This window comes from Salvia miltiorrhiza, chromosome 4 (assembly GCF_028751815.1).
Source record: "Salvia miltiorrhiza cultivar Shanhuang (shh) chromosome 4, IMPLAD_Smil_shh, whole genome shotgun sequence".
Taxonomy (NCBI): domain Eukaryota; kingdom Viridiplantae; phylum Streptophyta; class Magnoliopsida; order Lamiales; family Lamiaceae; genus Salvia; species Salvia miltiorrhiza.
In genome coordinates this window covers 51,407,627-51,420,080 of record NC_080390.1, presented here as the reverse complement: position 1 = coordinate 51,420,080, position 12,454 = coordinate 51,407,627, and the positions used below count along the sequence as shown (strand labels likewise).

The following is a 12,454-nucleotide window of genomic DNA, read 5'->3' as shown; positions in this document are numbered from 1 at the left end:
GGTGTTATTACTACTATTTTCGTATAAAAAGATATGCATTTTTTGCACAAAAAGTATTTCCAATTTCAATGATTTAATTTGTGCTAATATTTTACTAAACTAATGTTTATTATAAACATTTTGACGTATTATCTAATGAAAGGCCAATTCTTATACTATGTATTAATAAATAGATCAAAAAACATAAATTATGATTAATGTAAATGGTTGAAGATGTATTTGAATGATAGAATAGAGTAATATACGCGATCCACCCACATTAAATGTAATGTATTGCACTACACTACACTGTTCACTTGCACTAGCTAGAATAGTGTATAATTAGTTATCGTTGTATGATTTAGTCCACAAACTGCACTAAATTTAGTGATTTAATGCACCATTGAATTTTCTCTTGAATGCAGCCATGTAGTTATGCCGTGAAGAAAAAAATAAGATACATATATGATAAGCACATGATTCGAATTTCAGCAAGACTTTTTAAGTCACAATACCTCCACACACACACACACAGAGAACACATTTTGTATCTACATATATAACTATATTTGATAAGCATACGATCTACGATTATAAATACATCCTAAAACATAAAAATCAAAATTTTGGAATGGGTTGATTGGTTGAACGACAACCTTATAACTAAATGATGATAGTTTCGAATTTTACTGATATATTTAAAGTTTCTAGATCATGAAATTCAACGATTGGTGAGTTATTTAAGCGAGTCAAATTAAGTATATATCACATACTATAATTTTCGGTTTTTAGATCATGAAAATCAACGATAGATTTATTACTTTAATAAATGAATTTGTGGTCTAGAATTTGAATTTATAATTGGCGAAAATTTTATTATTTTGAATTCATCATATTTCACAATAAAATCATAATATTACATAACAAATTCATATTATTTCATATATTCTTGGAGTACTCGTTTGAACAACTCCCCTCAAACCTAGGTATAATACACCTTTATTGCGCGCAAACTAATAAAAATCAAGTGCTAAATGAGTAATGCTAAACAGCCACATTGTGGCTGGCCACAATTTACTTAAGTAGAAAATAATTTAATTTATTTAACTTATTTTTTAAAATAAAAATAAAATTTAGTCATTTTATCATATTCTCTACATTATAGTAATTTTTTTGCAATTTTTTGGTAACTTTTTTATTTTTATTAAAAAATAAATTAAAAATAAAAAATGCAAAAAAAATTAAAAAAATAAGTACAATATAGAGAATATAATAAAATAACTAAATCCTATTTTTATTTAAAAAAATAAATTAAATAAATCAAAATTATCCTTATTATATTAGTGTGTGGGTGGCCACAATGTGGCTGCATAGATTTATTGGTGCTAAATTGGCCCAACACAGTCATATATATATATATATATATATAGGGATGAGCTAGAATAAAAACACTTTTAAGTGTATAAAATATAAACGTTTCTTAATGTACGAATTTTATGTAGAACACGTATGAATTTATCCAACAGAGTTACGAATTGTGAAAAATAAATTTTTGTTACCTTTGGGATTCGAACTCAGGACCACGAATTCATCCAACAGGGTTGCGAATCAACGCTAGAACTTGATGATCTAAGGGCTGAAAATCATTTATATATATATATATATATATATATATATATATATATATATTTATATATCTCTATACATATATCAATTCTCTCTCAGCTTTAATATTTTTTTATATATTATGTTAAGGGTAATATCAATTTCTATATCAAAGTTTGTTCATTTTTTTAGAAATGGAGCTCATTTTTTTTTATCAATAGAATAGCACTCGGCAAATTGTGTTATTTTTCAAATATAGTCCGGATCCACCTATCTGATAGATCATAATCACATTGGCAGCCAAAAACTACCTGAAATTAATTGACATACTCGATCATATTAAATGATGGCGTATATATAGAGTTTTTAATTTACCGTGATAATTATAAATTATTTTGTTTAGTTTTATTTGACGTAGATGGCTGGTAATTAATTCAATTATTCTTTTAAAAAATTGGTCGATCTGTATTGAAAAATGACATCAAAATCTAAAATATAGTATTATGTCAATATCGAAAGTATGATCTAGAACCTATAAGGGCAAACTATTTGATTAAAAAAATGATTCTGACCGTTCTTCGTAAACTATTATATATATCTTGGATCGGATGTGTGCATCAAATTATTTGAAGAAGAAAAGGTGTAAGTCTTGATTATGGTAAAATATATGTCAATTCTTTTAATTCTTCGCACGCTCATGTGGAACCGACGCCTTTCATGCGCTTAGTTTGGACGCATCAACACACAGTGATCCATCTTGTTGTTGCTAACATACGACCCAATCATAATTATTTGAATAAAAAATGCAGGTGAGGTGGCAACACAAATGATCCATACAATATCATAGTGAAGTATATTGGATGAACGCCAATTATTGGGTGCGACCGTCACACACCTGTGGGTCGATCCGGCCCCAAACCCGTCCTCTTGATCCGAAACCCTGATTTGCGTGGGTTTGACCCATACTCCTAATTATTACATTTGTTTATAATAATTGTTACTTTTAATAAACATAATATATACATTTGTTCATATAAATGTATATTGATATGTATAATGTTTTATATTGAATGAAGGTAAATATTTATATTTATATAAATATATATTTGTGCGACCAAATGTATATCTTATGCTTATTAAAAGTAAATACTCCTATTAGGGTTTAGTGTTCAGGCTTAGGGTTTAGTTTATAGGGTTTAGGGTTTAGCGTTCAGGCTTAGGCTTTAGTTTACAGGGTTTAGGGTTTAGTTTATAGAATTTAGGGTTTAGAAAATATAATACTTTATATTAAATGAAGGTAAATACCTATATTTATATAAGTATACATTTGTGCGAACAAATGTATATATATTTCATGCTTATTAAAAGTAATAATTATTATAAACAAATGTAATAATTTAGGATTCAGGATTTCAGGTCTGGGCACGGATCGGGTCGGACGCAGGTCAGGGCGGACCCGTCGCACTGGAGTGCGACCGCCGCATGCAAGACCGGCCCTTGGATGAAACCATATTGAATTTTCCGCTGCGTTTGGCTCTTTCGCTTCCGCGGTTGCCCGTGCCAGTGCCCGTGTCCGTGTTAGTGCCGCCAGTACCTATGCTCGTGCCTCGTTTTCCGGTGCCATTTGCTTCTGAGTTGAATTTGGGGATTCGAGAAATTTTCCACCAATTGCTTTTCAATTATTTCTTTTTTTATTGTTTTTGTTTTCGTTTTCAATTCATGCAAAGAATTTGTTTCAGTTTTTATTTCATTTTTCAAATATATATTTTTATCTTTTTCCTTTTTTTTCATTTTTTTTTCTAAAATGTTTTTTCCTTTTTCTATTTTTTCTTTTTCTATTTAATTTCTTCGTCTTTTTTGCAAAATATGATTTCTCTTTGTTCCTTTTTTACTTGTTTCAATTTCTTTATTTTCTTTTGCAAAATGTGCGGCTCTTTTATTTGTTATATTAATTTTTTGTAATGAAAATTATACTATTAATTAAAAAATTAATTTATTTGTGTAATTATATTAATCTTATTGAAGTAAACTATAATATAAAAATTAAAATACATAAATAATATATATGATATGTATTGTGGTAAAAGTAGTAATAATAATAATGAGGTTCATGAATAGTTAAAGGGTGAGATTTTTATCTAGCCCTTTGAATAAAATAAATAAGTTTTGTATCACACTCCATAAATAAATAAGTTTTGTAGCACATTCTTAATGGTCCCACCAAATCTTTGATTTATTTAAAAAATTTGTTTTCTTTAAACAATAAAAAACGTGGCTGATAGAATCTTCTATCATTATCACGATTTGTCTTATTATGTCTCTCTCTCTCTCTTCCAAAATCGTGATCTGATAGTATATCTTTTAGGGTTTAGGGTTTCTTTTCTTGCATGTACACGATTTGGAAGCATGAATCGTGAGGATCGGCTGAAAAGTGGTCAAACAAGAATCTTGTTTCAAATCATTCCCCAAAAAAAGAATCTTATGCAAATATTGAGAAGACCGTGCACTATACACGGCTCTCTCTCTCTCTCTCTCTTCTATTATTCAGCTTCCAAATTCAAAAAAAAAAGAGACAAAAACCTTAAGGACCGTGCACTCCAAAAACTCCATACACGCCTCTCTCTCTCTCTAAGAAACTCAAGCCCACCGTGCACTCCATAAACTCAAGCCCACCGTGCACTCCATAAACTCAAGCCACTATGAGTTCAACGGAATCAGATTACGATGGGGAAGAACAGCCTGTAGAACGAGGCCATCGCCCGAGTACATCGAGGAGGGAAAAATACCCGACGCCGAATCCGGTAAGTAACCGTGAACTATATTTGTTAAAATTTGAATTTATGTGTTTTGTATTGTTAAATTGTGCACAATAGTTGATTATTAGGTGTTTATGTATGGCATAATGTTGGTAATTTGCGAAATTTTGATTCTGGAAAGTAATTTGAACAACCGTGTACAACCGTGTATGGTTCTTCAGTACACGGTTGTACACGATTAGGTATTTATGTTACACGATTAGTATTAATTGATTTAATATGCCCTAATTATGTATTTTCAACGTATAGATGTATTTTTCGTGTATGAACAAACCGTGTACAACCGTACACGGTTTGTTCATCCGTACACGGTTGTACACGGTTGTACACGGTTGGTCTATAATCTGAAACGGTTGTACACGGTTGGTCTATAATCGTACACGGTTGTACACGGTTGGTCTAGAATCTGTACACGGTTGATATTTTTTGATACTGATCATCTTTTTTGAATTAATTGCAGCCTCCGAGGCATGTTTGGTTACGTCCGTGCATGCAAGGTTATGCCGGACGAATCAATCACTATGTAAAGGACACGACACTGAAGGAAGTGGAGACCTGTCTGACGCACTACCAGCGATTGGAACAATTTAATCAAGGTCCGTTTGGGCATTTACTTCAGTTGAAGAGGCAGGATAGTGCGAATGCCGCACTGCACCATCTTCTTGCACGGGAGTTGTATGACGAAGCATTCGGTCCGTGGGAGAAGTGGTTCCACGTTGGTGGACACGACATTCGATTCGGTGCAGTGGAGTATTGTCTGGTGACGGGGTTGTGTTTCGGGCCATCCCCGCAGCGTTTTGATCCTGATGTGGATCACCGTGTTGGGAAGCAGAGTCTATGGCACCGAGTTTTGAAAGGCAAGAAGGTGGAAGTGAAGGATCTGCGGAAGCGGTTCGTGAGCCGCAGTCTGGGCAACAGTGCCCAGGATTATTTGAAGGCGGCCAATATTCTCGTGGCGTATGATCTCATCTTCTGTCGGGATTATAAATACGTGCACGAGTGGGTGTGGGCACTGGTAGAGGAAGATCAGGCATGGTCCGACTTCCCGTGGGGCTCTTACTCATTCCAGATTTTGTGTCATGGGATGAGTGTGTTGAAGAAGCATCCCAACGAGATTACCGGTAATAGGAAGACGTACCACTTCTATGGGCCCATATGGGCATTACAGATTTGGTCGTACGAGGCCATTCCGAGGTTGGGCCGCGCGTGTGGGATGCGTGACACGAGGTTGCAGATGCCACGATTGGTGAACTGGACGACTTGGAAGTCGGCTTCTGACTTCACCCACTTTTTTGATGCTCATGAGGTAATTATTGTTGTTTTTTACAGTTTCAATCCTTTTATTATGTTATGATTAACGAATAATGAGAAATGATCGATTCATCTTTGTGCAGGCTGAGTGTCACCGGACACTCGAACCGGTCGAGGAGGAGAATGATTCATTTTATTTGCAGACCCTGAGGCATCCAGAGCCCTTTTCTGTACGATACCATCCCGGAGGGAAATACGCTGGCTTGACAGAGCCAGTTGTACCGGAGCCGCCTCCTCCTGTTAGGCCTCCCCCTGTGCAGAGGAGTATCTGAATCCTCGCGTGGAGTTCGACGGGGAGGTATAATAATTTGATTTTACTGTGTTTCTTAAGATTTGCATTGTACATAACTAATCATGATTTTTTTAAGCAGATATTAGACCTCTGGAATCTGAAGGCTCTCCGACGGCTCCGTCAAAATCAGCAGTGGATAGCTCGGGGAGAGACGAGGCTCGTTGCAGGCGTGACACGGGAGAGAACGCCGATAGCTTTTCTGGATTTTTATGTAAGTTTTTGACAGAATAATTTATGTTTATGTATATACAACTACCTATAAATTAATCATGAATCTGTGATTGTAGGAGACCCTTTTCAGAGAGTTCAGGTCGTTGCATCCGGATGAGCAAGATTGGGACAACATTCGGGATCGACACGGATACGAGGAGTGGGTGGTGCCCGAAAAGCTGATCGCCATGTTTCATGGAACTGATTCAGGCCATACATGGCCTTGGTTGGAAGCGAAAGAGGTAAGTATAATATAAACATATTTTGGAATTTTTTAACTGAAATACGTAACGTTTCTAAATATTTTTCATATTGTGTTGCAGATTTTTGCTATGTGCAATCTCGATAAGAGTCATTGGTGTACTGTGGTTATATCTATCTCCGCATGGGAGGTGAGAGTGTATGACTCACTGATACATGTGCAAGGTGCACGAAAGCGTCGAGAAAATGCAATGAAGCCAATCACTCGCCTGATGCCTAAATTGCTGCACACTGTGGGTTATTATGCACACAATACCGCGGTGAGGTATGTTGCCGCTCCAGATAGGCCTATGAAAGTCGTCATTATGCCAATCAGAGAGCAATTCATCCAAGAAGATAGTGTAAGTTGTGGTGTGTTTGCATGTGCCTATCTGGATCGTTTGATTTGTGGCGCACCAACACGTGAGCAGCTGAGGACACCCGCACAGATACAAAAGTTTCGACAAATTATAGCTATTAGGATATGGGAGTTGTGTACGGATCCTCCCCCTATTCATTTCAGTTGATGAACATTTTTTTTGTGTTAAAATACACTTGATTTGCTGTTGTTTTGTGGTTTGATTTTAGCTTATGTTTGGTGGTTTGCTGTTTTTGTGTTTGGCATGGTTGTTGGTTGTTAAAATACGGTTGATTTTATGACTTGTTGGTGTTTTTGGGGTGAACAAAGGCTAAATGGACTTTGTACACGGTTAGACCCTAACCGTGTACAGTTTCTCGAAACCGTGTACGCAACCGTGCACGGAAGAACTCGAAACCGTGTACAGCACACGGACCGACCCTAACCGTGTAACCGTACACGGTTGCGAGTTCTTCCTTGCACGGTTGCGTGCACGGTTTCGTGAAACTGTACACGGTTAGGGTCTAACCGTGTACAGAGCTCATTCAGCCCTTGTTCACCCCCAAAACCCCTGTTTTTCGAATTTTAAAGCAAGTTCAACAAATACCAACAACAAAATCAGACCCCAAACAACAAGTAAACATCCAACAACATTCCAACAACATTTTGAAGATCAAAGATTCAAAATCACTCACGACCCAACATTTTGAGGACATGCATTCCTAGTGTGTGTTCCACTCCTACAAATGCCGCATTTCTTCTTTCGCCGCCTTCGTGCATCGGGTGGTTGCTCGACACCTTCCACCGGCACGTTCAAGTCCAATGGTCCCACTTGCGCTTTGCATCTCCGGGCATTGTGACCTCCACCCTTGCAACGTGAGCATACTTGAGGTCGAGAATTAGGAGTACCCGAATTAGGAGGACCCGAATTAGGAGGACCCTCAACTGCTGAACGAGCCCTACTCAACTTCGGCCGTCCCGCATGGACCGTGATATCCGGGGGTTTCACAACATAGGCTGATATCTCATCGGGCACATTCCAATACGTAGGATGTGGAACGGGAACAATACGCTCCATATATGTGGCCAACAGCACGGATTGTTTGAAATATCCTCCAACAAAATCCGTGACTTGCAGTCCTGCACGCCTAATAAAATGCAAAGATAAAAAGATAAATTTGCAAAAAAATAATTCAATATGCAAAATTTGTAATAAATGAGGTACCTAATAGCGGCACAAGCATGACGACACGGAATGTCATCCAGGTCGAACTGAGCACAACTACAAGTCCGATTTTCGAGATCGACAATGTAGAATGCATGATCATCCTCAACACTAAACATGTGCGTCGTCGTCCCTCGAACAGCCAATTGCCGACCCGCTTCGACAGCCACATGCAACTTTCCCTCTACTACCTCAGTCAACTCATGTGACCTCGATGCAGCCGAGATGCGTCGCCTATCGAACCATTTCTCCATAATGGCTCGATAGGTCTCGATCAATGAAGCAACCGGGAGGCGTCGTGCCCACAACAGTCTACTGTTCATCGTCTCGGCAGCATTCGACGTCATGAAGCTCGTGCGTCGTACAGGGCACTTGGACCTGGCCCATCTCTCCACACCAATAGTGTCGAGGCGTGTGTACGCGTTGACTTTCAGTACTTGAAGCGCAGAAAAATTCCTTTGAAAATCGTCTGATCGATAGGAATATGCCGCTGCTTTGAAGACTGCAGCTACATGCTGCCCATAATGCGCGAGATTCTTCTGGATATGGTAATAGCACAACCCGTGAGGGACGTTCGGGTAGATACACTCCACAGCATTTCTGATGCTCTTGTGCTGATCAGACACAATCAAGAGATCATCCGGCTGACCAAAGCAAGTCCGCAGTCGGTGGAAGAACCAAGTCCAAGACTCGTCGTTCTCGATAGGACCAAGCCCAACTGCGAGAGGAAATATTGCTTCGTTCCCATCCTTTGTAACAGCGACGAACAAAATGCCGCCGTTCCTTCCCTTCAGATGGGTCCCGTCTACGACGATGACCGGCCTCAAGTAACCCTTCTCAAAGGCAGCCACGCTCTGTCCAAGTGCAACAAACATATGATGGAACTTGCCATCATCCTTCATCTCAAGGTCGTATAATGTGCCGGGATTACTCATTCTCAGCATATACAAATACGATGGGAGCATCTGATACGAGTTCCCAAAATCACCATACGTCATCTCAATCGCGATGTTTCTTGCGCGGAGAGCGAAGCTGTAATTGATCTCAATACCGAATAAGCGCTGCATCTCTGACATCATCTCCTTCGGCTTCAAAACGACCCCCTCGCCTACCAATTTCCGTGCAAAATATCTTCCAACAACCCTCGCCGGAATCTGTCTCGGGGCAGTGCGATTCAAATCCGTGTGGCAGGTATGATCCATCACCACCTTGATCACTCTCCAGATCGATGCACTCTGAACGGCTCGCAGCATGAACGGACAACCGTTGCCATGCTTGCAAACAAACCACAAACGGGTCGTACTGGAACGATGCACGGCGTACTCCACGTGATTCTCCATATGGTACAGGCCAACAGCGATTGCCAAATCATCCTTCGACCGGAATAGAGCCCCCACTGATGTGCCTCAAGCTGCTGAACTCCAACACGAGGCTCGACATCGGGCTGATCATCCGATGTGAAATTCTGAGGCCCTGTCTGTCTCCACGCTTCCTGTTCAGTCGACACTGAATCCAATATCTCTCTGCGTCGTATCGCCTCTTCTTCCTCATCCGAAGACTCGGACTCGTCTTCCTCCTCCTGCGACGATGAATCGTCCCTACTATCATCGTGTGTAGGGATACTTCTTCCAACGTCCGTCTCGATAGGAAACACAGTAGACCGATGTCCCTCATAATATACCCGCTCTTGAGTATGAGGAATCGGAGCCGCAGATTGTTTGCCCTTCTCGATCACGTAAACAACGGGATATTTCTTATGCTCGGAAATCAGTCGGTTCAAATCCGAATCAGTCTTCAAAGCCACTTTTATTCTTCGCCCTTCGTCCGTGGTCGATGTGTAGAAAAGCATATAAGTGGATCGACCATCCTCGTTTAATTGATCGTGCACCTCTTGCATCAATTTCGCATGACAAAGGTCTTCCTTAGACATGTACACGACAACCTCATCGCCTCCTTCATACTCGGTTAATTTCCACTGACCACTGTGCCGTATAACGATTGCTTGAAACGACATCTGCTTCAAAACGACAAAAATACAACATTTAAATACACAAACAGGAAACCGTGTACCCCAATACATCAACTGAATATACAAACATGCTAAAAATAACCTCAAAATCATATTCAACCCAACCGTGTACAGCAAATTCGACCACCGTGTACAACCGTGTACACAACCGTGTACACAGAAACCCTAACCGTGTACAGCAGAACACTAAGGGTTCAAAAATAAGGTAATTTGCGTACAGAGTGTTTTTTTATGTCGTTTTTTAGTCCAAAACATGTAATAAGTCATATATATAACATAATTATTGAAATAAACAACAAAAAATCACTAAAACTCAAACCGTGTACAACCGTGTACAACCGTGTACTCTAGAACACCAACCGTGTACAGCCGAAAATTAAAAAAAAATATGTATTTCACATACCTTATGTAATACAAGCCTTTAGATGATTTTTTTTTGAATTTTTGAGCAACCGTGTATGAGTCGTGTATGTGTATTGAGAGGATTTTCTTCTTCTTTCTTGTTCAAATGTCTGATGAATGAACATTTGGTTGGTATCCTTCATTAACTACCCACAGCAGCCGTGTACGGAGCATTTAATTTCGTGAATTTAAGGTTGTTTCCTTAACAAGTGTTTGAGTTGGTGTAAATGCACCCAACAACCATAATATCACATAAAATCACGCCATAAACGTGAATAGAGAGAGAGAATCAGATTTTGCTTATTTTTAAATCACATTTTAACGTGATTTCGGTTATTTTTAAATCAAAGAGAGAGAATCAGATTTTGATCACATAAATTCACGCCATAATGCCATAAGATATGGTTTGCTTACTCAGTTTTAATTTTAACGTGATAGAGAGAGAGGGAATCAGATTTTTATTTTATTTGGTTATTTTTAAATCAAAAATAAGTAATATGTCACTATCATTCACTTTATTGACTTGTACTTATGTACTTTAGGTCAAATGTGCTACAAAACTTATTTATTTATGGGGTGTGATACAAAACTTATTTATTTTATCAAAAATGCTACTACTATGTATTGTCACATAGTTAAATATGAGGTAGTGCTATAGTGGAGAAAAATATGAGGTTGTTCAAAAAGTAGATAGTTATTGGTACACATGCGGCATCACTATAGTGAAGTAACATAGTGGATGCTCTAATATCAAACGCTGTCGCCATCCAACGAAATACAGTTGAAGACCTGAAGTGACAAAATTGCCCTTGGCATAAATAGTAGCAAACATGAATGAACAATTTTATCCCTCTTCAAATAGAGCTCGGCAATTTTTACCTCTCCGCACGTAGAGCTGAAAAGACCATTATGCCATTGTCTTAAAATATCTAGCTATAATAATGGCAGAACCGTTGTAAATGGAAATTTTGGCATTTTAATTCTTAACCACTCTAAATCTTTAAATTACTGCATTTTTTTACTCAATTAACTTCGTCTCTCTCCATTATTCCGGATTTCATTCCCTATTCCTTACTCGGAAAATGCTATAAATCACGAGCGATCAACGATGAAGGTATTAGACGTTCGGATTCCGTGCCAGATTCCTCTTCTATTTTGTCTATAATATTTATTTTAAACTTTTTTGTGATAAAAAAACATGCTCAACAATAAAACCATTTAAAGTTGTAAAACGAATCAATATTATACTTTCTTCGCCCTCAAATGAATACACATAAATTATGTTTTGAATAAAATATGTAATATATATTTTGAATGGAAGATCATAAAATGACATTTAATATGATACTATATGATAATATGATATGTCAAAAATAAATACATTATATATATGTATAATCGATTTATACATAAAACCATCCAAAATCTAAGGGGTGTGAATTGAATATTTGTGCAACAGTGAGTTTTAGGTAACACACCTCTTTCACTCATTCATTCATTTCCGCCACCAACAAATATTCTAACACTTTTGTTCATGTCCAAAAACCGTTGAATATTGGCCGCAAGGATTAAAACTCCTATATTTCCCCCTTTTCTATAGTAATTTTGAAAATTCAAGAAAATTTGGATGCCCCACGACATAACTCTTTTTTAAATTTAGTTCAAGTGGATAGACCTCAATGACACATGGGATTGTACGAATTTGGGGCCTAAATATATACTTACATACCTTTCTTACGTAATGGTCATGTCTTTACCTGAATTAAATTAAAATTAATGTCATTAATAGCTCTAGTCCCACTGTTAATATCCCCTAATATATCTATGTTTTGTCTCTTTGCTCTAATTATAATATATTATATTATATATCAATTAAATTAAGGGTTAATTATGCCAAAAACCATGAACTATACCTCCATTTTCAACTTTTCAGTGAACTTTTTTTTTTTTTTTTTATAAAAAATTCTCTGAATTTAAAGGGTTGAAC

The 12,454-nt window shown here is 37.6% G+C and overlaps 3 protein-coding genes across 3 annotated transcripts; 2 read left to right on the top strand and 1 right to left on the bottom strand.

Annotated features, from left to right (window-relative positions):
* Positions 1 to 3,737: 3,737 nt before the first annotated feature.
* Positions 3,738 to 5,983, top strand: LOC131023583 (uncharacterized). Its single transcript, XM_057953127.1, has 3 exons — positions 3,738 to 4,385; positions 4,861 to 5,706; positions 5,795 to 5,983. Exons 1-3 carry the CDS (start codon positions 4,284 to 4,286, stop codon positions 5,981 to 5,983), a joined length of 1,137 nt encoding a protein of 378 aa, XP_057809110.1. The 5' UTR covers positions 3,738 to 4,283.
* A 1-nt stretch (position 5,984) lies between these two features.
* LOC131020392 (uncharacterized) lies at positions 5,985 to 7,066 on the top strand. The gene is made up of 4 exons (XM_057949160.1): positions 5,985 to 6,009; positions 6,083 to 6,214; positions 6,291 to 6,455; positions 6,537 to 7,066. The coding sequence occupies exons 3-4, from the start codon at positions 6,402 to 6,404 to the stop codon at positions 6,978 to 6,980; spliced, it is 498 nt and encodes a 165-aa protein (XP_057805143.1). The 5' UTR covers positions 5,985 to 6,009; positions 6,083 to 6,214; positions 6,291 to 6,401; the 3' UTR covers positions 6,981 to 7,066.
* Positions 7,067 to 7,397: 331 nt separating this feature from the next.
* Positions 7,398 to 9,447, bottom strand: LOC131020391 (uncharacterized). The gene is made up of 2 exons (XM_057949159.1): positions 8,037 to 9,447; positions 7,398 to 7,959 (listed from the first exon to the last, which is right to left on the bottom strand). The coding sequence occupies exons 1-2, from the start codon at positions 9,374 to 9,376 to the stop codon at positions 7,503 to 7,505; spliced, it is 1,797 nt and encodes a 598-aa protein (XP_057805142.1). The 5' UTR covers positions 9,377 to 9,447; the 3' UTR covers positions 7,398 to 7,502.
* Between the last annotated feature and the right edge of the window lie 3,007 nt (positions 9,448 to 12,454).